Genomic DNA, 25,993 nt, shown 5'->3' on the forward strand with positions numbered 1-25,993 from the left:
AGGGTACTTTAAAAAGTATTTCCATTTTGGGGCAAATTTCTTTAACTAACCCCTCCCCCCCCAAAAAAACCACCCGTAACTATAAGCCTTTTTTTCCTCTCCAGGTCTTCACAGTTTTTAGAAACTCTAAGCCCATAAGCTCCTGCCATCATCCCAGGGACAGAGTTTTTCTGGGGGAAATGGTTGGTGATAACTGGCAGTGTTGGTCTCTGGGGACTGAGTTCAAAGGAAAGCGAAAAAGGAGGGCCTGCCGCTTCCTCTTGGCCTTTCTTATATGTTTGGTGTCAGGCCACAGGGACCCCAGGTGAGCTAAGCCTGAGCTTTTGGAAAATTGCCGCCTTCTTACATTTTCCCTTAATGAAGCAGAAACAGTTTCTCGAGAAAACACTTTTCTTTCCAGGAGGCCATTCCTCCTCCGTGTCACTCTGCAGGGCCTGGACACCAGTCCCCCAGTGGGTGATTTCCAGGCCGCTCTTTTGGGAGGATGGAGGTCACGAGGTCCACCGTGGCCTGTGCTATTAGTGGTGGATGGCAGGTTGCCAGCTGTTAGTCCCTTTCCCATTCAAAAAGTCACACTTGTGTTTTACTAATTGTAAATGTAATACGTGTTCCTTGTGGGAGATCTGGAAAAGATAGAAAGGCATCAAGAATTTTAAAAATAGTCCTTTTTCAGTATCGGGGTATAGTTTTAAAAGTTTCGTGCTGTCAGTGCCCTCCAGTCAAAACCCCCCAGGAGCATACCTAATAGTCATACAGTCAAACTAGTCAAATAGTCTGTTTGTCAAATAGACAAACAGAACTGGATTTATTTACTTGTTGCATTGAGGGAGAACTGTGGGCCGTTTCAGAAAGAGGATTTGGGCTGGTGTTGGGTGATTTGGGGGGAGGGTCAGGGAAGTGGGGCTTTGCTCTGCATTGGATGCTGTCAGGAAGCAGGGCTGAGGCTGTGGTGGGGTCTCAGTAATCCCCGTTTGGAAGGTGGGAAGAATGGAATGGGGTTAAAGCTGTAGTCGGTAAAGCAGCAGCAGTGACTCATAGTAGCCAGGATACGGGGATGTCTGCTCATTTTTGGGTTTTGGATGATGTTCTTGTTTTTGTCTGTGTTCAGACATAATTATGGAGTGGTCTTGTTTGTGTCTCGATCCATCCGTCAGCCACTGAGTGGCCGTGTCTGATGGTGGTGTGCTGCGAAATCGTTTGTGTTCAGTGGGGACACCAAGGCCCAGATGTGAGTGCCAGGCCAGGTCGTGGCCATCAGGGGCCTCTTTCTCAGTGCTGTGCCCCAGAGTCGGCCTCTTTCTCACTGCTGTGCCCCAGAGTCGGTAAAGAGTCAGCCCACTCTTGGACATCTCCTCCAGCTGTAGAATTTTACCCACTCAATAAACGTTTTCTCTGAGTACGCATGTGCCAGGTGCTTGTCTCCTTTCCTCCCCCTGCTTAATCAGACACATGTCCATTTCTTTGAGATCTACCCGATAGCTGGCAGTGCTGTTAGGAAGACATCATCGGATCTTGCTGTTTGGGGCGGTGCTAGTACAGGAAGTCTCTAATTTTGCAATAACTTGCTTCCAAGAGCTCTGATTTCTATTTAGTCCTCAGAAACATTTTTTCCTTATGGGAAGTATTAAGAAGGGTTATTGGGATTCCCCTCTATTTCCTAAAAGCTTATTGCATCTGTAATTCACCTGAAAGGTGGCACTTTTAGCTGTTCAGCAGTGTGTGGCAATAAAGAGACGAGACCTGGGCAGTGCCTTAGGCTGCTTTAGGATGCAGGCAGGGTGTTCATTTATGTAGGCAGCAGGCAGAAAGGAAGTCCTTGGAACACAGGAGTTAGTGGCAAACTTGTGTCCATGGGGTCAGCAGGTGAGGTCAGTATATGAGGCTATCTGGGTGGGGTTTGGGGCAGACTGGGGAATGCCCCAGTCCATGGCGGGCAACCAGTACCCCGGCTCCCACCAGTTGTTGCCCTGCTGGCCCTGTTGGCCTCTGATTTTAAGAGAAGCCAGAAATCCAGATTTTTCTGTGGACTCTCCTGAGTTGTCAGCGTTGGGAGCAAACTTTGTTTTAAGTGCAGTGTATACTCGGACTAAAGCAGAACACAGCTGGAGGCCGGATTCAGCCAGCTGGCTGAAAGGCGTCAACCAGGCCTGGTGCCCTGTGTCTTCTCCCCTGGCAGGAAGAGATGTCAGGAGAAAGTGTGGTGAGCTCAGCGGTGCCCGCAGCTGCTACCCGCACCACTTCCTTCAAGGGCACGAGCCCGAGCTCCAAGTACGTGAAGCTGAACGTGGGCGGAGCCCTCTACTACACCACCATGCAGACGCTGACCAAGCAGGACACGATGCTGAAGGCCATGTTCAGCGGGCGCATGGAAGTGCTCACCGACAGTGAAGGTAAGCCCAGCCTCCAGAACTTGAGAAGGCTTCGTTCTAGTGTGGAAGACCAGCATTACATGGGCAGCTATCCTCACAGTACGGGCTTCCTGTCGTGCTCAGTGTTATCATGGTGTGCAGGGAGCCCTGAGAGGGAATAACTGGGAGACTGGGTCTCATCTGGGGGATGTGGTCAAGGAGGGCTTCCCTGAGGAAGTGACATTTAAGCTGAGACCTGAAGATGGGTAGGAGTCAGCCAGACAAGGACTCATAGTCTTGACTTAGTTGTTGATTTGCTGTGTGACTTTGAGAAAGTCCCTTCCCCACTCCAGGCCTCAGCTCTGTAAAATGGAGGCTGGACTAGCTGTCCTCGTTGGTTTCCTTCCAGTTCTCTCACCGATGGTTCTGTGACTTCACAGTGAAACGCAGGTGTGAGAGCGGCATGAGCATTTTCTTTGGGCCCTTGGCCTCCTAGGGTGGCGTCCTGACAGAGACTCACATCTCCGCATTTAGTGTCTGGTGATCCTAATCAAGTTGTTTAACCTGTTCGACCATCTGGGGAACGGGCACAATGATACCCGCTTCGTGGGGCTGTCGGCACATAGCAAGTAGTCAATAGGTGTATGTTCAGTGCTTGGGTTTTTTTTTCTTGGAGAAAGCCATGTTAGTAAAAGGCAAAGAACTGTTTAAAATGATCCTCCCATACCTACTTCCTACCCAGTTGGAACAATCAAGAGCACCTGGCAAGGGGGACCATACTTACCTGGCTGGGTTTACGGGCAGGTCATGTGAGGTTTAAAGATGGCCCTGTCCTTCATTCCTTGGCTCAAGATTACTTAAGACCAGGCCAGACCACAGGCTGACTTGACCCTACCCTACCTGTTCCTGAGGCTGGCCTCCATGCTGATGTCCATGCCTTTCCAGGGACAGTGTTCCAGGGAGGGTGGGTGAGTTTTGACACAGTAGGTGGGATTGGGGGCCCTAAGGCTGGTGTGCACAGTGTGTTCTCCGATCCTAAGAGGGCCAGAGCTTGGGCACTCTGCTGGCTGGGGTGTTGCCCTCTGTGTCCTGGAGGAGGCCAGGCTGCAGGGCTCACAGTTCTGCTTCCCTGGGCTTCCCGTGAACTCTGGCTTCTGGCCCAGCAGCAGGTAGATGAGGTCGGAGCCCCAGAGCTGCCTTCTGTGTCTCAGCCAGAGCTTTTTATGAGTGGGAGGATCCCCTTTGCTCTGCTACACCCGGCACTGCCCAGGAGTATTTATGGAAATCAAGACAATAGCGCCCTAGCTGCAGAAGGAAACAGACCTTATCTGAGAACCCAGGATTGTTGTGGTTTTTCTTCCGCCCTACCCAGTCTCTGGTGTGGCTCAGGAAAAGCGGCTGAGTCGCTGCGGAAGCAAAGAGGAAGCCTCGTCTCCTTGAAAGCCTTGCCTTGGTGGCCTAATGCCATGTCACAAAAGAGACAGAGTCCTCGAGCTCCACATCCCCCAATGGGAGCTGCGTGGGAGTGGTACCAGTGGGCCTGCTCAGCTTTCTAAACACCAGGGAAAGAGGACGTCCTTTCCCTGGTGCTCCCTGGAAAGCCCGACGTCTCCAGGAGGCAGTGCTGTCTGACACTCCAGGCCCCGGCTGTTTTCCTTTCACTAGAACTCTAGCCCCTCCATGTCATGATGAAAAGCTCACAGTCTGGCATTTTATGGTGTTATTTCATTCAAACCTCACCGTGCCCCTCTGAGGAGTGGGTGCTGCTGTTACCGTTTGATGAGTGAGAAATGCACGTCTCAGAGAGGTGAAGCGCTTTCTCTAAAGCTACGGGGCTAGAGAAGGTGGAGTGACTGAACCCAGGACCTGTTGGCTCTTCCCGTCTGCTGTCCGAGGAGGATGTGAGCCCAGCCCCCAGGCCAGGGCGCCTGAGTGTGGCAGCCTTATGGGCCAACCTCTCATTTACTGCTGAGGGCCTTTTGGGGCCTCGGAAGGCCTGGCGTGTCAGGCTGGGTGGCTGGTCCTCCAGCCAGCGCTGTGCCAGGCAGAGCAGTCCCGTTGGCCCCTGATGAGGACACTGCACAGGTTGAGCCGTGGCCCGATGTTACCTCAGGTTCACCCTGCCTGCATGTCACGGCTTCATCCTGGCTTTTAGTTAGGAAGCCTGTTAGCTGCAGTGAAGTTTGCCACAAACAGGCCGAAATGCCAGTCCAGCAGTGTGGCGTGCCGGTTAAAGAAGAAGGGCTCTGAAAGTGCAGAACGGTGGGTGCATGGTGTTGCCAGAAGTCTGTGCAGTTTGCCTGAGAAACTGGTTGCTTCCGGGCAGGGGGCCTGGGGTCCAGGGCGGGTGGCAGACTCTCTTGTGCTTCCTGCCCTTCTGCCTGTGTGAGCTTCGTATCGTGTGTTTGTAACTCCTAAACAGAGAGGAACAGGGGTGTCGGGGTGAGATGGCCCTGGGTTTTAGTCCTGCTCTGTCACATGGTAGCAGTCCCGGCTAACATTATGGAGCTGTTTCTGTGTGTCAGACATTGTGCTAATTTAAGCTCTGGTGATGTGACATTGGGCGAGTGAGTTTTTGTCTGAGCCTGTTTCCTTGTTTCGGATTGTTTGTGGCTGATGCTTTTCAGGGTCGTGTGGGATTAAATGAGGATTTTAGAGAGCGCTTGGTGGAGTGCCTGACACACTGGGAGACTCAGTAAAGGGCAAGGTTCTTCATTGATGCACCTGCCTGGGGCAGGGTGTGGAGGCAGAGGCTGGGAGGGCTGTGGTGGGGGACAAGTGGCCCGCCTGGCCTGAGGGACGAGTGTGCTGCAGTCCCAGTTACCTGCTCAGTGGGGGGCTTTTCTGAGAAGATGAGGACCCTGTGGCAGTGAGCAGGCCCCGCTCAGACTCCTCCCCAGAAAGGTTCAGTTCTTGCAGCCCCAGCTTTTTACTCAAGTCCTCATCAGTGTCACCCTTGGTCAGTGTCGCCATTGGCCATGGATTCATGTGGCACCTTTTGTAGTAAGAGTTCCGTCTGTCACTCACCTGTAGTTGCCTGCTTCGTCCTTGTTGCTTGCTCTGGCACTTTCCCCCCTCAGATGGTTTCTGGTCTCTTGCTAATGTTTTGGAAGCAGGGCGTTTGTAAACCAGATTAAGGAAGAGTCATTAATCTTATTATTAGCACACTTCCCTCAAAAACTAGTGGGGAAGTCAGTGTGGCGTGTAGAAACACTGCCAACTCGTTTCCCTGAGGTCTCAGGCCTCCTGCCGTTGGTAAAATTCTGAAGTACACTGAGAGCTTAGAAATTGTGACTAATATGACAGACTCCCCTGTGCCCCCCCTCAGACAAGGCGTGGAACGCTCCCTGGACTGATGGGGCTGCTCCTTGCCTTCACTGTTTGCCTGTCTCCCTTCGGGAAGTAGCCGCTAGCCCGGCTTTGGGGTCACCAGGTAGACATCAACCTGGGCTGCACAGCGAGTCAGCCTTGGAGCTAAATCCTGCTGCTTGGGTCCCCCCAGAAAGCCAGGTGTAGCTGGGCAGGGCGTGGTGGGGCATTAGGACTTTGAAAAGGTCTCCACGGATTCTAACGTGCAGCCAGGGTTGAGAACCACTGTTGAGGATCTTTCCATGAATTGCATTTGCTACAACTGTTTATGTCCCTAGACAGTGTCTCATTGGTGTGTTTTGAACATTATATAAATGGTGCTGTATTGTCTGCAGGCTTTTAGCTTTTGCTTTAGTTAGCATTACGCTTGTGAGGTCAGTCCATGAATGAGTGGCTCTAGTTCAGACATTTCCCTGCAGTCGAGGGGTCCGTTCTAGGAATGCACTGCAGTTTGTGGATCCACAGTCTGTTGATGGTTATTTAGATTGTTTCCAGTGTTCACCAGTAGGAGTATTCTCATTCTTGAACCCTCTCCCTGTGCATGTGAGTTTCTCCAGGGCAGTGCTTCCCAACCTTTGCCACAGTGTGGCACACTGGAAATTCCTATTTTTACTTTGGTAAAAGAAGAGGCTTTGGACTTCCCAGACCCCAGCCAGCCACATCAGGGGCTGCAGCGTTAAGGTCTTACCCACCTTTGGGAGCTCTGTCCTAGAGTTTATTTCCAGGAGGGGATTGGGGATAGCACCCTGGGCTTGATTAGATGTTAGCAGTTGTGTCAGTTTACATTCCCCATAGCAGTCTGAATTTTTGCCGATACTGGGCACTGTCATTTTTTTTTCTTTTTTATGCTGAGGAAGATTCGCACTGAGCTAACATCTGCTGCCAATCTTCCTCTTTTTGTATGTGAGCCACCATCACAGCATGGCCTCTGACAGATGAGTGATGTAGGTCTGTACCCGGGAACCAAACTCATGGCACTGCAGTGGACTGTGCCGAACTTAACCAGTAGGCCACCTGGGCTGGCCCTGTCACACCTTTTAGTTATTGCCAATCCCGTGGTTAGGATATGATGCTCTATTTTATTAAACATTTCCTAATTTCTAGGGTGTTGAGCATCTTTCTATGTTTATTGGTCATTTGTGTTTCATCTTTTAGCTGCCTGATAGCATCTTATTTATGCATTTTCCTGTTTTCCTTTTTTTTTCTTTTTGCTTTGTATAAAAGTATATATTCTGGATCCTATCTCTTTGGTTTTATGTTATAAATGTTTTCCCCCAATCTGACTTGTCTTAGCTTTTTTTAAATTTTTTTGAGGAAGATCAGCCCTGAGCTAACATCTGCTGCCAATCCTCCTCTTTTTGCTGAGGAAGATTGGCCCTGAGCTAACATCCATGCCCATCTTCTTCTACTTTATACGTGGGACGCCTACCACAGCATGGCGTGCCAAGCGGTGCCATGTCTGCACCCGGGATCTGAACTGGCGAACCCCGGGCCGCCGAAGCAGAACATGCGAACTTAACCGCTGCACCACCGGGCCGGCCCCATTGTCTTAGCCTTTTTAATGGTGTCTTTTGATACTTCAAAGTTTGTTGATTGGTTTTTACACTTAGATCTTTGATCTCTCTCACTGGTGCTCCAGGGATGATTTTTGACCCACAGGGGACATTTGGGACTGTACAGAGACATTTCTGGTTGTCACAGTTGGGGGGTAGGAGTGCTGCTGGCATCTACTGGGTAGAGGCCAGGGACGCTGCTGCATACCCTGCAGTGCACAGGACGGTCCCTCCATAACAGTCATCTGGTCCAACATGTCAGTAGTGCCAGGGCTGAGAAACCCTGCCCAGAGATTCTGATTTAGGAGTGAGGCAGCTTCCGAGAATCTGAATTTGTAACAAGTACTTTAGGTGACTTAGGAACAGGCAAGTTTAGGAACCACAAACATAGCGAGGATAAATACCTTGGTATGGAGAGGAGAGGTCAGTGAAGGCTCCCTGGTGGAGGGGAGGGAGGGGAAGAGGAGAGGAAGTCTGTGGTGTGCTGGCAGGGCTGGGAGGAGGCGAGCCTAGTGGCCCAGTTTCCCTGACCCCGAGAGAAGCCTCCTCTGGGGTACCCTGAAAGCCATGCAGATGCCCTCCTGGGTGCTGGAACAGGCCACCATGGACGCTGTCACTGCTGCCAACGCTCCAGCAACGATGATGAGATGTGGAAAGGGCTTGTCGGCAGAGACCTGATTTGAGGGCTGCCAGTAGACCCGGCATTGCGCTGTGTGCTTCCTGTACGTTCTCTCATCAGACGTGTCTGCCGACCCTGTGAGGCACCATTTTTAGCAGACAGAACTGCTAGACAGAAAGGTTAAGAGAAACGCCCACGTCATCCAGCACGTAGGCACAGAGCTGGGCTTCAGCAGAGACCGGCGCTCTTTTCCGCTGCGCTGTGTCTGTCGCAGTGCCCCAGAGCCCGTCTGCGCCCCGCTCGTCCTCCCCAGGCTACGCTGACGTGGACAGCCTTCCCGTGTGCTCCGTGGCGGCAGGAAAGACGCCCCACAAGCGAGGAGCTGCTTCCCTTCCGTTCGTTTTTCTTCTTGCTAGGCGTTGGAGCTGTTTCGAAGGGACAGATTCATGCTTTCAAAGCAACTAAGATATTTTAAAGTCAGAATGCTAATTGAAACCTCATGGAGAGTGCACCCGGCTCCTTTGCCCTTATTTGTCCAAACTATGATTCCTTCGCCGCAGGCATTTCCCAGCGGCATTCTTGAGCCGGCGCCCAGTGTCACAGTCGCTTATTCATTTACGGAAACTCTTGACCGTCCCTGGATAATTGATTTCAGGGCCCACCCTCTTTCCAAGCAGCTGAGTTGTCCAAGCATCAGACAGAAGCAGAACAGTTTCTTCCCGGGGCAGCTGGGTGGAAGTGGGGCCATTTCTGTAAAGACTGAGGGTCTCCTTGTCTTCTCAGTTCCCGTGAAAGGAGTTTTCCTACAAGTTTCTTACTTGTTTTTTGTCGTCTGGTCCTGCCTCACTTACTTAGGGATGTCATGAACCTCTCTGAGCCTCTGTTTTGATCTGTGGAAAACTGAGGGGCATGGGCCTCCCTCAGAAAGAACTGTTGGGAAGATAATATGGTCTTTCCCTACCTGTCGATTCACTGGAAGAGAAGCACTGGACCCAGGGTGGGTTAGAGGCTGCAGGCTAGTGGCTGCGGACCCCATGCAGCCTGCAGATGTGTTTTGGTTGCCCTATGGTGGGTTAATGACTGGTTTTTAAAGAAATTAGTTTACCATTCTTTAAAAATCGGGAGATTTCACAGAGAAATCCGCCTTTCTGGCTTTGCTTGGAACACCAGAGGCTCACGCAGCCCTGGGCCCACATTCCTGCCTGGCCAGTCTCGCCTGGAGCAGGAAGACCCTACCAGCAGGGGGTGGGGCACTGCCCTCTGGACAGCCTGGGGTCTCTGCACCCGGCCCACCTGCACTCATTTGTCCTGCTTGCTCAAGGCCCCTGTGGCATCTGGGCTGCATGACAGATACTGAGTCCGTACCTTGTGTCTCATGCAGAAAGCAGCAGTGGATGATGGCCAGCAGTCACTGTCATGGTGATGTGACTGACCGCGCCTGTGAAGGCCTCTTCCTCGACACCAGGGTTCCACTCCAGGCTGCACGTTTGCGTTATGTTTGCCCCGAGTGGAGATTATTCTTCCCGCTATACTTGGGAACCCGTCGCAGTGTGGAAGTACCAAGTGGAAGGCTCTGGAGGGAGGAGACCAGACCTTTAACCGAAGGCCCAGGAACCATGGCCTGAGGAGTAGCTGCCTGCGGGAGCATGGAAATGGCCTTGTCATCAAGTGCCCTGGTGCTTGTTGCAGAGTACCAGCTCGTGCACCAAAACCACGAGGGCACGCTTGGCTGGGCTGGATTTGGGGGACAGTGGGGGTAGAGGAGGTGAGCAGGCTTGTGACTCTGGGCATGCAAAAGGTGCCTTTGCTGCTCTTGGCTTTTGTTGGCCTCTGCCACCAATGCAGGGCCTGGGGGTGTGCGGGAGACTCAGGGCAGGTCTCAGTGGTGGTAGGGTGGAAACGTGGCCCTTCTCCCACACTGTGAGCAAAGGGAGTGGGAAAGCGGGTGTAAAATTACTGATTCCTCTTTAAACCTCCTAACCGCCCTGGGAGTGGGTGCGGTCTCCCTGTGATGTGGGGCAGGAGACCCGGGAAGCCCCCTGCCTGGGCCGCCCTGCTGCTCGGGGAGGCTGGGTCTTCCCCAGCTGTCTGGCCACTTTCTTGTGTTTCATGTTTTCTGTGGAGACATACTTGGTCTTTGTTCCATTCCTGCCTCCCTTTCGCTCCCATCTTCTCTTCCCAGCTCCAGTCCTGTTTCTTCCTCTAAATGCTATTCCCAGGGACGTTTGCATTTCAGTAGAGGAATTTTGAAACCCTGTGGGATCTCTATTGGAGGAATAGGCCATGCTGAGACTGGAGAGGACTGGAGAAGCTGAAGAGGCGCCTTTCTGGCCCCCACCCCCAAGAATTTTCCACCGTGCCTGGTTCTCAATAGCAGCTGAGATGTTTTTCTGTATTTAGTAAAAGTAAGGGCCATCTGCCCATGGCAGACCAAACTTCTTGAGGGCAGGGTCTGTCTCCATTTTCTCTCTGATTGCTGTCATTAGCCCATAAGTGCTCGTTTGGGGAGTTATGGGAACTTCCCATCTATAACTGGCGATGCTAGTGAGTGTCTGGAGGTCAGGTCACCCTTGGGAGCCAGAGGTCGCAGTCTGCGGGAGTGAGCCTCTGCTTCCTTAGAGATGGCTTTATTTGGGAGTGTGAAAAAAGTGTTGTAGAAAGAGGGAGTAGATATTTTTCCCCCAGGAGCCTTTCCCCTATTGTTGGGGTGTGGTTATTTGGACCCATTTTCTCCAGATGTGGTGCACTAGGCCCCTCTTGGGATATACTTGTCTAAGGGGTTTCTGAGGGTACTTTAGAAAGATGCTCTTAGGCCTCAGGGGCCCTAGCGCCCAAAAGAGCTTCACACCAGAGTCCAGAGTGTGGTTGTCTCCAGCCAGGAGGGCCTGGAGGCTGTGGCCCTGCTGCCCTGGCATGGCTTGGTCAGCCCTTTGCTGGTAGCTAGGCAGGTGGGGCCGCAACCCTCTCTGGTCCTGCTCTCCCCTGGGAGGTGGAAGGAGCCAAGAGACACCTCAGTTCTCCTCAGTGCCTTCCAAGAGAGGAATGCACTTCTAACCAGCTCCTCCCTTCCCCTTCCTTCCACACAGGCTGGATCCTCATTGACCGATGTGGGAAGCACTTTGGTACGATACTTAACTACCTTCGTGATGGGGCGGTCCCCTTGCCTGAGAGCCGCCGGGAGATCGAGGAGCTGCTGGCAGAAGCCAAGTACTACCTGGTCCAGGGCCTGGTGGAAGAGTGCCAGGCAGCCCTACAAGTAGGCATCATTCTTTCCTCCGTAAGGGTGGGGAGGCACAGACCCACCTGCCTTCCTCATCTTCCCCCTCTGCAAAATGGGAGCAGTTCCTACCTCACTGAGATGTTGGGAGAGTTAATGAGTTAACCCTGGAGCCTCTCCCCTTTGGTCAGAGTGACCTCTGAGAGGCTTCCCTCTAAGGCTTAGGCCACCTAATTACTCTCTGGCGTATTTTAGTCCCCATGGTGTTGGGTCGTATGTACCTTGCAACCGTCAGTACTGAGCCATGAGGTGTATGACTTGATCAGTTTTCTGGACCCATCTTGGGACTTGTTCTCACCGCACAGGTCATTGTTGAGAGCCCAGCACAATCTCTACAGACAGATACCCCTCACTCCTCAGCTGGACCTGGGGCAGGACCACTGGGGTCAAGTCAAGTGCTAGTAAAATCCCTACAAAACCAAAACACTTCTAGACGGAGCAGCCATTTATTCCAAGTGGAGTTCGGACATGGCAGAGAGTCAGAAGAGTGTCTTCAGGTGGCCATAGGAATCGCATTTTGTGTCTATGAGGCTCTTGTTTGTCTCGTCCGAGCCACGTCTGTCTGGCTCTCTCCTGGAGCAGTACCCGTGATGCGCAGCTCCTTGAGGACAGTTATTTCCACCCACCACCTCTGCCTTGAGAGTGTGGACTCGCTGTAAATCTAACTGGATGTTGTAGCCTTGCCTTGATTATTTTTATTCCATTTTTATGTTTATTAAAGCACCGCATGTACATCATTTAAAAAGTCACGTGGTGTTGCAAGGTTGATGTCAGTAACAGCGCTATATGCCCCCCACCCACCCCCACCCCTGAGGCAGCTTCTTTTAATTCTTTCAGCAATTCTCTTTGCTTTCATATTTCTTGTGTTGCTATTTATTGACATTTCAGTTTTCAACGTTATCTACTGGCATTACTATAGAAAATTAAAATTTAGCTCATGAACCACCCCCACCCCCAACCACTACTGAACTTACGTACACATATTCCTTCTCCTGTCTCCTAATATGGTTTATCACGGTTTTGGTTAAATCAGTATTCAGAGTTTACATTGTGATGTTTAAATATTGTGCAGAGTTGAGCCACAGGCTATACAATGATTATTTTCTTTCTCTTGTAACTTTTCAGTTTGCCAGAGTTAGTGATTGCTTCCTTGTTTTGTTTGCTTGGTTTTCTAAGAACATATCCCTAATTTAGCCCTAAGTTCTCAGAACGGTCAGTCTCCTGTTGGTATGCTCAGACCCATAGAGAATCTGTTTCATCTTTGTCTTGGCAGGGAGACGTGCCCCCTGGGTTCCCTTTCTGTGGTTTCTCTTAGTCTGAGTTCAACCTCAGGACTGACCTCTTCCTAGTTCCTGTCTCTTTTATCTTTCTGTTCTACTTTCTCGGAGGGTTTTTTCAGTTTTGTCTTTTCAGCTCTTCCATTGAATTTTTCAGTTCTGCTATCTTATTTCTAATTTCCAAGAGCCTTTTCTTGTCTTCTGAGTGTTCTTTTTTATACAGCATGCTGATCTTGTTTCATAGGATGCCATATCTGCTCTCATCTGTCTGATGATGCTATTGGAAGTTTTCTTTCTGCTCCCTGCATCGTCTCTCTCCTGGCCTTACTTTTTCTGTCTGTTTTAGTTGCGGTCTCATGTTTGAGAGGCTTTCCACGTATGATCTGATGGTCCTTCGTCTGCTGAAATTTAAGAGCAAGGCCCTGAAGAGCTGATAGTGCGTGGTGGCCCTGCTGTCCAGTGGGCCTCCGTCGTGATGACTTGTTCAGCAGGAGCCCCAGTGTCAGAAGCTCTAAGCCTTTTTTTAGACAGGCAGTTCCCTGCAGAGAAATCCTCCACTCTCTCGCCTGGTGGGTGTAAGCCTGACTGCCGCCTGCTGAGATCTGAGCAGGGGAAGGGCTGGGCATGGGGGAGGTCACCGTTTAGTGTGTAGATCGGTCACTTAATTTCCTTGTGTTCAGAATAGCAACTCAACTCTGTCCTCTCCTGCACAAACCACTCCAGGAAAGTGAATCTTTCTTCTGCCCGACTGGGGAAGGGGGTCCATCTGGGGGGCTCAGTGGTGCCTCTGCCCACCAGCGAGCAATCCTCCGCTCTTGCCCTGTGCCCAGCCTTCAGAGCTGGTCTCCGCGGAGTCTCTAGGAGTCTTGCCCATTTGCTGACTTGGGTTTCAGCTTTCTCCTTCCCCTTGGTTATCACTGCTGTCATCTGCTTTCCAGCCCTGAATTTTTGACATCTTGTCTGCAGACCTCACTTCCCCTGTTCTTTCTCTCCTTATGGACTTGGACCTTTATTATTGCTCTGCAGTCTTTGTAGTGGGGTTTTAGGAGCTTTGGATTCAATCACGTTCACCTGCCGCGTTTCGGGTTTACTTTTGAGTGGCTTCCTGGGCTGTGGAAATGTGTCATCATTTTTAGTACTCACTGAGCACCCTGGCATATGACAGCCCTGGCCGGAGAGCAGCCTTCCTGGAGAAGCTGACGCTCCGTCCTCCCCTGATTCACTGGAGGAATCCTCCTCTCCCAGGCACGGCTGCCCCATTTCCCCTCGCCAGCCTGTCTTTGCCCAGCAGCTTGGCTTAAATTATCCAATGCTGCCAGGCCCCCTAGGCTGAAATGTATTTTGTTCCCGCAGAACAAAGATGCTTACGAGCCTTTCTGCAAAGTTCCTGTCATCACCTCATCCAAGGAAGAACAGAAACTTATAGCGACTTCCAATAAGGTAAGCCAGAGGCTCCCTTGTGGCTTTCTGCTGCTACCAGAAATGATGGGGTTTCTTCTGAATAAGTTCTTCTTCTGAGTAAGTCCTGTGTACTTGCCTGAGCATGGCCTGAGAAGGGGTTAAGAATGGGAACCTACAGGTCATGCTGTGTTCCCCGGCTATTGGGTCGTGCCATCTCCAGGCCCACTCCAGCCAGCAAGTCCACTTGTCTGCCTCTTCAGCCTGGGGGCAGGGCCCCAGCCCTGTGGGGAGCCAGTGGGTCATCGCACCTGCACTTGAAGTAACTCTCTTCTTCTCTCTTAAAACAACCACAGCCAGCCGTGAAGTTGCTCTACAACAGAAGCAACAACAAATACTCATATACCAGGTAAGCGTCAGCCGGAAAAGACACCTGCGCTGTCTGGGGGAGCTGCTCACCCCAGCCGGGCCCAGCTCCGCTCGTTCCCTTCAGATGAGGGTGGCCCTTCCGCACCTCTGGGATGCCCAGATAGATAGATTGATTCCTAGATGGATAGCTAGCTAGCTTTGAGATGTCATTCACACGCACCATAAAATGCCCTTTTAAAGTATACAACTCAGCATACTAAAGGCAGCTAGAGGAGTCTTTTTTTGAGGGTCACTGGTTTTTAGTATATTTACAGAGTTGTGCAACCATCACTACTTACCTAGTTTTAGAACGTTTTTATCACCCCAAAAAGAAACCCTGTGCCCGTTAGCAGTTACTCCCCATTTCCCTTCAGCTCCTTCCCCCTACCTCTAAGCCCTAGGCAACCACTATTTTGCTTTCTGTTTCTATGGATTTGCCTACTCTGGACATTTCATATACTGTAGTCCCCCCTTATCCACGGAGGGTATGTTCCAAGACCCCTAGTGGATGCCTGAAACTGCAGATAGTCCAGATGCTGTATATGCTAGGTTTTTTCCTGTGCACCACAGTACAGGTATGCTGGATAAGGGGTGAGTCATGTCCCAGGCGGGACAGAGCAGGGTGATGTGTGATTTTATCACGCTACTCAGAGCAGCACACAATTTAAAACTTATGAGTTGTTTATTTCTGGAATTTTCCATTTAATATTTTTAGACCACAGGTGACTGGGTTACTTAAACTGCAGAAGGTGAAACTGTGGATGAGGGGGACTACTGTAAATGGAATCATATTATGTGGCCTTCTGTGGCTGACTTCTTTCACTCAGCGTAATGTTTTCAAGGTTCATCCATGTTGTGGCACGTGTCAGTACTCCATTCCTTTTTATGGCTGAGTAATATTCCATTGTGTGGATAAGACCACATTGTGTTTATCCATTCATCAGTTGATGGACATTTGAGTTGTTTCTACTTTTTGGCTCTTATGGATAATGCTTCTGTGAACATTGGTTTACATGTTTTGTGCAGACATATGTTTTCACTTCTCTTGGGTCAGTACCTAGGAATAGAATTGCTGGGTCCCATGGCAACTCTAGGTTTAGTCACTGAAGAGCTGCCAGACTGTTTTCCAAAGTGGCTGCACCATTTTACATTCCCCCAGCAATATATGCAAGTTTCTAGAATGCCTTATGGCTCTGGGAACACGTGGCTCTCAGTCAGCAACTTGAGGCATCTAGGGGGATTTGATGGGGTTACTCAAGACCCGTAAACTGGCCGAGGATAAAAAGTCCCGCTTGGGCAGTTCCACTCTGCCACTCCTGTGGCGTGGAGCCCCACGTTGCTGCCCTGGCGCCCTGTGCCCGCAGGCCCAGTGTCTCAGCGTCCGTTTCCGGCTGTTGCAGAGCGCCGCTTTAGCCATGCTGGCTAGGAGCAAAGGCCCAGCGGAGAGAGCTACCTTTTGTTTTGGCCTCAGGCCCTTAATTTCCTTCTTTGCATAGCGGGGACTATACGTGCCTTTCTCTTGGAATTATCGTGAGGTTGAAATGCGATAGTGGAGATAAAGGGCCCAGCGAGTGGTGGCAGTTAGCACCAGCTGTGGTCACCTTATCAAATGCTCTTTTGCAGCAATTCTGACGACAATATGTTGAAAAACATCGAACTGTTTGATAAGCTGTCTCTGCGCTTCAACGGAAGGGTCCTCTTCATAAAGGATGTCATTGGGGACGAAATCTGCTGCTGGTCCTTTTACGGCCAGGGCCGCAAGATTGCCGAAGTCTGCTGTACCTCCATCGTCTACGCCACTGAGAAGAAACAGACCAAGGTAGGGGCTTCGAACGCATGCTTCTGAGTGGCCAGTCTGAAATATGTACTTGTACAACTTCCCTTTCCACTTGAGCAAAATAAACTTGAAGAAGGCAAGGCTCTAAAAATGTTTTCCTTGACTCATGGTTGCATAATCAATGTTAAAATATTCATTATCTTTTGGGCCCTGGAAAGATCCAAATGTATGTCTTAGAAAAACAGAATTGTTTTTCCTTTCTGACACTTTGCAAGTAGAGACAGTCATACTGCACCTAAGTCCCTTTGCTGTAAATGTTGATTCAGACATATCCTTATGCCCGTGTGCACCTCACTGCCAGCATTCGCTCCTCCTGTCGTCAGGGATCAAACACTGCCTGTATAGTTCCTTGCCCTCCGCCACACAGCATCCTTTCCCACCAGCATGGCTCCATTCTCCTTCTCTCATCAGAGGAATGGCACTACCTTCAGGGTCTTGGCCTTGGCTTCCTAGTCATGACCTACTACTTATTTGCCATCTGTCTGTCCTCTCACCCACTGATCTGGAGCAGCCCCCAACCCTCACCGGCATGCTTGGCATCCCTTAGCTCCCAGCCTTGTGGGCTTTCTTCCAAGCACACGACTCCCTGACTGATCTGGACTCTGGACCCATTTTTATATCATCCCCTCCAAACCAAGAGACTTGGCCTCTCCCTTGACTGCTGTCGCTGTGCTGTCCTGCAAAGATAGGCCACACTGCAGGTGCTATTGGTAATCTTGTCCACTATCAGTTGAACTTCACTCCCTTTAAGTGCTCTGCTTGCCTACCCTCCTTGGGCTATGCGACTGGGCTTTCTCTCTCTCTCTTTTTCTTTAAATCATACCATACATTCTGTCATTTTCTTCTCAACCTATCTAAGGGAAATCTCCTGAACAGGAACATGCGGTAGGTCTGCCAAGGGCCAATTTTCATGCCTCTGGTCATCTTTCTACAAGCCTGCTCAGGTTATTACTGTCATTGCTGCTCCAGCTCCAGGAGCACACAGTTCTGGGGGATTCTGGAGCTGGCCTCAGAAGCAAAAAGCAAATGTGAGAAAAATCACACCACAAAGTAGAAACCAGAGTTGCGGGATTTCTTTCTTAAATATATTTTTTCCTTACTATTCAGAATATATCCTAAAAGATACATATTGTTTCAGGGTAGCCAAGAAGGGAAAAAAACTGAGATCCTTTTTTCCTTCATAGACATCTGGGGGACCAGAATCGTTCGCTCCTCTTGCTGCATCTGCAGGACACATGCTCTTCTCTCCTGTGAGCTTACTTTTAGGGCTGTGAATTCCACCTGTAACTAGACTTCCCACTTTGTCATGCCTTGATCTTTTTTTTTTCCCCCCATATACATGGGTTACCTCTGCCCTTGGATATTAAAAGGATGATTATCAGATTGATTAAGCTTTAAAATATTGACTTCACATTTCCAGAGCTCAGGAGGAGCAAAGAGACCACGTGGTCTGGTCCCAGCCGTTTAGAGATTAGCGGCCAGGTCCAGAGCGAGCCTGTACTTGTGTTTGTGAGGCTGATTGGTGGTAGGGCCAGGACCCCTCCCCATGGCTCCCTTTGCTCTGCCATCCTGTCCCCAAGGCCTCCTCCTTTATCCAGGGGAAGCATGTGACTTTGGCTTTCCAAGGAGTTGGTGTTGGGGACGGCTACTCCTACAGGAACAGGTTCCTCCTTCATCTCACCCAAACCTCTGGGAGCTTTGCTTTGGAGCCAACACTCGTGTTTTGGTGTCTCAAGTAACTGTACAGATACTCCATTTGGGGTTTCGTTTTACATAATTGCTATCTTACCTTCCTTGGCACAGAATTCTAAGTGCTTTATTATTTCTTTTCATCATTATGTAACTTTTTTGTGGTTAAGTTGGAAAAGGTATGACTTGCTGAAATTAAGCAGATGTTTAATATGTCCATTGTCCATTTGGTTCTTAATTCTGACTCACTGAGGGCTAGGTGATAATTAAGCACAGAATCTGCCCCTCGTTGGTCTGTTTTTGTTCTGTTGCTCAGATTGGTCGCTTCTGTTGACCTGTCTTCAAGTTCACAGACTCTGTCCTCTATCATCTCCGTTCTGTTGTTGAGGCCCTTTCAGCAAGTTGGTTTGTGTGTGTGTGTGTGTGTGTGTGTGTGTGTTGGTTATTGTACTTTTCAGTTCTACAACTTTCCCTTGGTTCTTCTCTCTATCCTCTTTCTCCTTGCTGAGACTTCCTGTAATTGCATTTGCTTTAAGAGTGTTCTCCCTTACTTGTTGCAACATTTTTATAGCAGCTGCTTTCAGGTCTTTGTCAGATAATTCCAGCATCTTGTGTCATCTTGGCTTTGGCATCCGTTGATTATCTTTTCCCTCAGGAGTTGAGATTTTCCTGGTTCTTGGTACGCTGAGAAGTTTTTAATTGTATCCTGGACATTTGGAATGTTGTAGGACTCTAGGGCTTGTTTAAATCCTAAGAAGAATATTGATATTTTTGCTTTAACAGGCAATTGACCCAGCTGGCTTCAGCCCAACCAGCTTTCTGTGGGTGGTAGTTCCGCCAATCGAGTTTGCAAAGCCTTCAGATCTGTGCTGTGCTCTGGGCCAGTCTGTGTCCTGGGTAGCGGTCTCACCCATTGCTCAGTTCTTGAAGTCTCTGCATGCTGCTGAGCGTCAGATCACAACTTGGGGTGAGCCCAGGAGTTCATGCACAGCCTCGAGAAGCTGTTTTCCTACCTCTTAGTCTTCTTGGTACTTTCCGTTTCCCTGGGCTCTCCTTTTTCAGTCATCTGGCCAGAAAGCTGGGACTTTGGTTACCCCGCTCTGCCACATACTTCTTGTGACTTTGCCTGTATCTGGAGCCAAGCGGCATGAAGATAGAGAAAAACAGGAGCAGGGATTCACCCACCCCGTTGAGACCACAGCTCTTGTAATGAGAAGGTTCCCTCCCTCAGCGTTTGGACCCCCACAGGCTCCGGTTGCTGCCTTGGCCCTTGCTGCCGCGAGATTGCTCAGGGACTGAGGTGCAAGAAAACAGCGAAAGGAAAAAGAAAGAAAAACAGGGAACGTGCCTGACACTGCATGTTGGGGGACTCTAGCTTCCCCTGGGGCACTCTCTGTCCAGGTGCCCATTTCAGGCCTACGGGCTGGGTGGAGCTCAGGCTGGGGGATACTGGCGGGGGCGGGGGGAGGGAGTGGAGAACAGTAAACTCACTGCTGGTTTGGTATTTCTGCAAGGTCTGGTCTTTCCTCCCAGTCCGCCTGCGACTGTTTACGTTTCAGAGTCCTCAGTCAGCTGCTGTGCACACTCTCTCCTGGTTTTGTAGCCTCCGTGGGGAAGTCGGGGCAGGGTGTGCTCACTCCCATTTCTCCCGAACCCCAGAACCCTGCCCTTGAAAGCAGAGTCTCTACTCTGGGAGTCAGGTGCCCGGGACCCCTTGTGCAGCCCTCCTGTCGTTCATGGGGCCTTAGCCCCAAGGCAGCAAGCAGACACTGTGCTTTACCAAGAAGGAGCGATCCTGTCCATTTCAGGAAGGTCCTCAGCTGGTCCCTGTTCAAAAGTACACTGCTTTAAAGGCTGCTTTGCGGTGTGGATGGCTCGTGTGCAAGCTTTGTTTGTTATGTTAGTAGCAGCATGCCGGAAATGACGTAAACGTCCATCAGTGTGAACTGGTTAATTGCATTGTCACATTCTTTATAATTCCTTGATGGGGAATGATCTCCAAGTTAAAGTTTTGGAAAAGAGGAAAGTGCAGAAGAGTTTGTGTATTGGGCCACCTTTTCTGTTTTACAGAATGTGAGTATATATGTATATAGTGTGTGAATATATATATTTATATGTGTAAATATATATATTTATCTCTCAGAGAGGGCAAGATGATGGGAAGCATTGCCTTCAGGAAGGGACACTTACTTCACTGTATCACTTTTGTCTCTTGCGAATTTAGCACCTTGTGTAAGTGTTGCTTATTGAAAATAACAACTACTGTAAAAATAATAATGACAGTTCTATTGGGCCTGATTTAGCGGGTGGCCCCGCTCGGAAGTACTGGGTGGCGGCAGAGGTTGTGGAGTGTGTGTGTGATGCTAACTTATCTGCCCTGTATTTTGTGGGGACACAGGTGGAATTCCCTGAAGCCCGGATTTATGAGGAGACCCTGAATATTTTGCTGTATGAGGCCCAGGATGGCCGGGGACCTGACAATGCCCTCCTGGAGGCCACAGGCGGGGCGGCTGGTCGCTCCCACCACCTGGACGAGGATGAGGAGCGGGAACGGGAGCGGATCGAGCGCGTGCGGCGGATCCACATCAAGCGCCCAGATGACCGGGCCCACCTCCACCAGTGAGCAGGCAAGCGCAGCCAAGCCGCTGGCCCTCCCTCCCCCTCCCCGCTCCACACTCAGATCCTGTCCCGGCTCCCGGGCCCCTCCACTTCCCCCGGAGTCTGGAGATACTTTTCTAACAAACCAGATGATTGTTTTGATATTTCTCAACAAGGTGATGGATTGTCTTGGCCCAGGTGAATGCACCCCTGTTGTTGAACACGTCCAAGGTCGCTACTTTCCGTGAGAAGCCGAGAAGCCTTGGAGCCAGGCTCTCCTGGTTCTCAGAGGAAAAGTATGAATGGGTGTGAAGTGTACGTGAGAACTTTTATTTCAGTATTTATTTTTGTGGGTGTTGACTACCTATTTGAGCTTCTTGGGTGGCGTTCCCTTCGGGGTTTAGTTTGACAGCTCCAAGAGGGATCCCGCAGTTGGTGGCCACCAGAGGTGTGTGTGAGCTCCCTGTTTCCTAGCCCTCCCGCCCAGCACACTGGCTCCCAGTTCCTGTGCGCCAGATGGGGCCCAAGCCCCACAGCTTTGCTCGCAGTGCCTTCTGCAACAGGATTTCGCACCCATAGCTTCTTAGTAAATTGCAACTTGTAGCAGTGGAGATGGGGCCTGATGAGCTTCGTGCCTCTAAGTTGTTCCTAGTGTAGCTCCAGATGCCCAGCTCTGTTTAAGGGGCAGGCCTGTTGCCACCTTGCGTGGGCCTGTGGTCTGGTGTTTGTTGGGACCCCGCATCTCGGGCTCAGGGAAGAGCTGTCTCCGGCAGCCAGTGCTCTGCTCTGTTCTGGGCCCCTTCTACTTGCTCTCCTTGCTGAGCCACTCCATTCCAGGAAGGCCATGTGGCCTGGTAACAGGCAAACTGCTGCTCCGTGATCCATTCCTTCCCCCTCGGCCTCCTTCCCTGTTAAGCTAGGCTTGCTGCCACAAGCGGATGCCCTACCTTTTGCTCAGAAATTAAATGTGGCCCCAGGTTCTCTGTCCTCTGAGCCTGGTGTCCACTCACACCAGCAGCCCCAGGGCAGCTCGCCCGTCTCAGGACAGCCGTCACCTGGGAGCTCCCCTTCAAGTCTTTGCCTCTGAGTTTTACACGGTAGGGAGTGGCCACTAGCGAGCAGGTCCTCTTGGGCCCAGTTAGTGTCCACATTCATGTGTGTTAAGGGGATGTGTGTGACTGTTGATGGGGATGTGTGCTTGTGGGCACAGGCGGCCCACGCCGGAGCCCGGCTGTCTGCCTGGCACTCGTGTCCGATGGATGTCTCGGTTACCTACCTCCCTGTCTCCTCTGCGCCCAGAAGGGACAGAAGTGAGTTGTGACTGATAATGGTGGTTGAGACTAGACTAGGTAGAGTAGTTCAAGGAGATGCGGATGTGTAGAAGGGAATGGATGGGTTTTGTCTGCTTTTCAAGGGAAACGTTACCGTCTTATACCAAAGGTATTCACGTGGGCAGCCTTTGACACAGTGTATTCCAAAAAACGAGTTTATATTTTGAAATGGTTTTTACAGCTTGGACTTTGTACGTACTGCCCTACTTGTGACAGTGTCTGCCTTTCTTTTGTATCCAGCAGCAAAGCCCACAATAAAACGTTAAAACAATCATGGCGGAACCTAAAAATCATGTATCGGGTAGCTGCTTTTTAAACCGTGTGCGGGAAACTTTCATGTTAGGCCATTTGGCTTTCGTTAAGTGCTGAGAAAGGAGGGGCTTAAAAATAACGTCTCGTAAATATTTTATACTGTTTAAGTTGTAAACACCAACCCTGCCGTTTGGGTTGAACTTTTTTAGAAAGTTAAAGTGAATGTCAGTTCTGATGTTTTCTGTAGGAATGGAAAAGCCATCGTATAAATACTGTTTTTTAAATGTTTATGTGAAAAGTAAGTTTGTAGAACGATTAGTTTGGGCTCCTACACCTTATGACCTAATGTTTCTGGCAGTTTCTCTACTTTCACTTTTCCTCCGACTTTGCATTTGTAGTTTTGAATCTTTGCTCCCCTGGGCTGTGAGCAGCTTCATAAGACATTCCCCAGTGAATGCGGCGACTGTTAGCGGCATCTAGCCGCGAGCTGACAGAGTGCTGGCTGGGCCAAGCTCTGTTATCCAGTATATTCTACAAAGAAGTGATTTTTCTTATGCTAGCACTAAGGGCAAACAAAAGTCAATATTTCTATTTAAGAACCATGCAAGTAAAACACTGGTGTAAGATTTGGTAAAGAGTGCAGTTTATTACATCGGAATAGCTTACAGTTTTTTAAAAAGTGGATCAGCGTTTGGTCCCTTGTAATTGAGTTCAGTAGGTTTCAAATTCGCCCTCTGATTGTGGTGACTGGGGGCTGGTGCCCGAGGCAGTTCCTGGCACAGCCTCTCTGGGGCCTCGTGCAGTGGATTAGGGGTTAATCGCTGTGCAGGCACCCCCGCCCTCGATTAGGAGTGTTCACCTGTACCTTACAGCAGCTGTTCAGACCTAAGTGTGACCGACACTCAGCCCTTCCTCCAGAGTGTGTGCTATCTTTAGGGCTCCACCCGAGTCACTGTAACACATCTGTGCATCACTAACCTTTCCGTCTCTCTGTGCTATGAAAAAAATGCTATAAATTTTAGAAGTAGTCACTGTATGTTGTACAAGCGTTTGTGGACATATGTAAAATAAAAGTTACATGATCCCATTTAAATCTGTTTTCTGGATCTTTTCAGAAACGCCCAGCACAATCGAGCCCCTGAACTGAGTTGCAGTTTACAGCAAAGAGAACAAGGCAGAGATCCTACATTCCACTTTATCACCTTAAAGTTGCTCAGGGCGGAAGAGAGGAGTCATTTCTCGGTAGTGTTTGAACTTGAACCCCGAAAGGAAGTCTTGGGCGGGAATGCCGCCTGGGCTTGTGAACAAGCAGAATGGGTCGGCTGGTGTTGCCACCGATTTACTATTGGGGAGGTGGGGCAGATAGACCTCACCATCTGGACTGAAGAGCCTTTCAGAAATGCTAAGGAATTGGATGTGTTTCTAAGTTCCATTTATTTAGCACAAAATTCAAATTTTGCAGCTTTATGAAATTTCGTGTACTCACTCTCAGACCATACATAATACTTCACTGTGACTTGGGGCCAGCTTGATAAGGGTGGAGAGCCTGTTGCCCACCCTGTGATGACATGTTCAAGTACCCATCGAGTGGAGGTCCTTTGGGAAAGTTTAAAACCACCCCCTTAAGTGACTTGAGGTTGGCTCCCTGAGGAGGACATTTTGATTGAGTGCCACAGGGCACCTGGGAAGCTGGGGTCGGGCTTTGGCATAGATGCCGCTCCGCTTCTTCCCGTGTGACCCTGCTCCTAGAGCTGCTGTAACCTTTCCTTGAAGGAGTAGCTAACTGGATCACATTCCCGCTTCCTGGGTGCTTTCCTCAGCCGGAGAAGAAACGGTGATGGGAGAGGTCAGTGTCATCCTCTATCAGGACTGCATGCGGACCGACACCTGGGGGAGAGTCCACACTTAGGCTTAGAGGCGTGTCTCACGTAGCCTCACTTGGGAGGATGCAGCTGTCACCCCACTGTCAGCATCATGGAGGTGGGTGTGAACGAGCTGCGAGAAGCCAACCCACCTCCCACACCATCTCCTGCCCCACCCCCCACAAGACGAGCCGCATCGAGAAACGGGCCCACTGAGGCCTGTTAGCATCTTCAGCCCGAGCTGGTCAAGCAGGAAGATAGCCTGTGTGATTCCAAAAGAGAGAGACACATAGGGGTGTAAAGTTTTTAAGACAACACGTAAACTGAAAGATCACCTTATAGTTTACAATCAGAGTAATGCTTAAATATTTTAACTTGTCTCTGAAGGAGGTAATTGTGTGTAGGGACAATTATGTTATGTGTGTACTACCTACATCCACAAAGCAATTTCGTAGTTAAATGTATATAAATTTAAATGTGTCCGAGACATTCCATGTTGATAGACTATTTTCTAATTAGTTTGTTATCAAGTAATGAATACTCGATATATATACAAAATACGTGTTAAAGATTCAGCCCTTGGCTTTTAGTATGTCATTTCCCAGCAAAAGCAGATCTAGACAAGCTCTGTGTCCTGCTTGCCAGGAGGGCAGATCCCGAGCACTCAGGCTCCACTTCTTCGTAAGACACAGTGGTCCCCAAGCCTCTCTGCTCCTTAGACCTGCGATGGCTTACTTTCCAAGCCCGCGGCCCCAGCCCAGCCGATCACACCACAGTCTGGGAGTGAGACACCAGACGTATTTTTTGAAGCTCGCCTGGAGATTCCAAGCTGGAGACGAGCTTGAGAACCAGTGACAGAAGGCATAAGGCCTTCGCCGTCCAGTGAGAAGTTGGGCTTCAACATTTAAAGCTGAGAAGTATTTAATGACACTGACGATGAGGTACGGTAGGGAAACTTGGCTTTTTCCCTTTCCTCAGTGTTCGAATCTAAGCCTCCACTATCCATTCTTCCCCGTATTTTAGATGGAGAATCAGGAATAGAGGGGGACAGGAACTAGCTTCTGATTCCATGATTCCAGTCAATCAAGAGAAAGACTAAAATGGGTAGAATTTTAATCTATATTCTCATCTACAACTGCTTACCTCGGTCCCCAAACCCAGCCACTCACCACTGTTAACTGTCCATTTTTATCTTTATAGATTTGTTCTTCTGGTCCAGTGTAGAAAACTATTGTACCTTCTTTTCCAGGACTGATATAAAACTGTAAACTTAAAAGTAGACAAAATGGTGAATTACTGACAAATTATTTTCCTCCCTCAGCCTTTCATCTGCAAAAGAAATTCACTTATGAAGCTTTACTAGTTTCAAGATTGAATTCCTTTTTTTTTTTTTTTTTGGTGAGGAAGTTTGGCCCTGACCTAACATCCCTTGCCAATTTTCCTCTTTTTGCTTGAGGAAGATTGTCCCTGAGCTAACATTTGTGCCAGTCTTCCTCTGTTTTGTATGTAGGACTCCACCACACCATGGCTTGATGTGTGGTGTGTGGTCTCCAACCCAGCGAACCCCAGGCCACTGAAATGGAGCATGTGAACTTAACCGCTATGCCACTGGGCTGGCCCCTGAATTCCTATGTTAATACAGAGTTTTATGGTACATTTGAGTAATCAAAAGGAGAAAAACCATTTCCACACCTGGGAAACTTACCATGTGTTTTCATAATTATTCTCTCATCAATTTGGTACATTAGTTCTTCAAGGGGCCGATTGGATGTCTGAAGAACTACCTGTGCATCTTGCTGTGGAAACTCTTATAGGGAGCTAGGTATTCTCTCAGGTACAGCACGACAGAAACAACACTTACCAAAGTCCAGTCGTGCATCACTTAACAACAGGGATATGTTCTAAGAAAGGCCTGCGTAGTTGCTTTCATCGTTGTGTGACATCACAGAGTGGACTTGCACAAAACTGGATGGTACAGCCTAACGCACACCTAGGCTGTGTGGCACTAATCTTATGGGACCACGGTCTTATAAGGGGTCCATCGTTGACTGAAATGTCGTTACGTGGCGTATGACCGTACCCAGCTCTTTCTCTGTCTTCCACATATGATTGTGCTCATCAGGTTATAAAAACTCGAGACCCAGTAGCAGCAGTAGAAGTCGAAGGGCAACAAAA

At 49.7% G+C, this 25,993-nt stretch overlaps 2 protein-coding genes across 5 annotated transcripts in view; one reads left to right on the forward strand and one right to left on the reverse strand.

The window, feature by feature from the left end:
- KCTD10 (potassium channel tetramerization domain containing 10) overlaps positions 1 to 24,305 on the forward strand; it is a 28,595-nt gene extending 4,290 nt beyond the window's left edge. Inside the window, exons 2-8 of the mRNA XM_001496871.7 lie at positions 2,177 to 2,390; positions 10,976 to 11,145; positions 13,797 to 13,883; positions 14,198 to 14,250; positions 15,873 to 16,068; positions 20,174 to 20,402; positions 23,072 to 24,305. Coding sequence (XP_001496921.2) covers positions 2,177 to 2,390; positions 10,976 to 11,145; positions 13,797 to 13,883; positions 14,198 to 14,250; positions 15,873 to 16,068; positions 20,174 to 20,398 — 945 coding nt within the window. The 3' untranslated portion in view covers positions 20,399 to 20,402; positions 23,072 to 24,305. The remainder of the gene's footprint in view (positions 1 to 2,176; positions 2,391 to 10,975; positions 11,146 to 13,796; positions 13,884 to 14,197; positions 14,251 to 15,872; positions 16,069 to 20,173; positions 20,403 to 23,071) is intronic.
- Positions 22,583 to 25,993, reverse strand: part of MYO1H (myosin IH) — a 45,214-nt gene continuing 41,803 nt past the window's right edge. For 3 of the 4 annotated variants that reach the window (XM_023646967.2, XM_070275315.1, XM_070275316.1), the window contains 2 exons: positions 24,988 to 25,087; positions 22,583 to 23,843 (listed from right to left, as the gene is read on the reverse strand). In XM_023646967.2, the coding sequence (XP_023502735.2) occupies positions 23,820 to 23,843; positions 24,988 to 25,087 (124 nt within the window). In that variant the 3' untranslated portion in view covers positions 22,583 to 23,819. Of the gene's footprint in view, positions 23,844 to 24,828; positions 25,088 to 25,993 lie in introns of those variants that run through there. The other variant, XM_070275314.1, reaches the window with a different exon arrangement.

Source organism: Equus caballus, chromosome 8 (genome assembly GCF_041296265.1).
Source record: "Equus caballus isolate H_3958 breed thoroughbred chromosome 8, TB-T2T, whole genome shotgun sequence".
Taxonomy (NCBI): domain Eukaryota; kingdom Metazoa; phylum Chordata; class Mammalia; order Perissodactyla; family Equidae; genus Equus; species Equus caballus.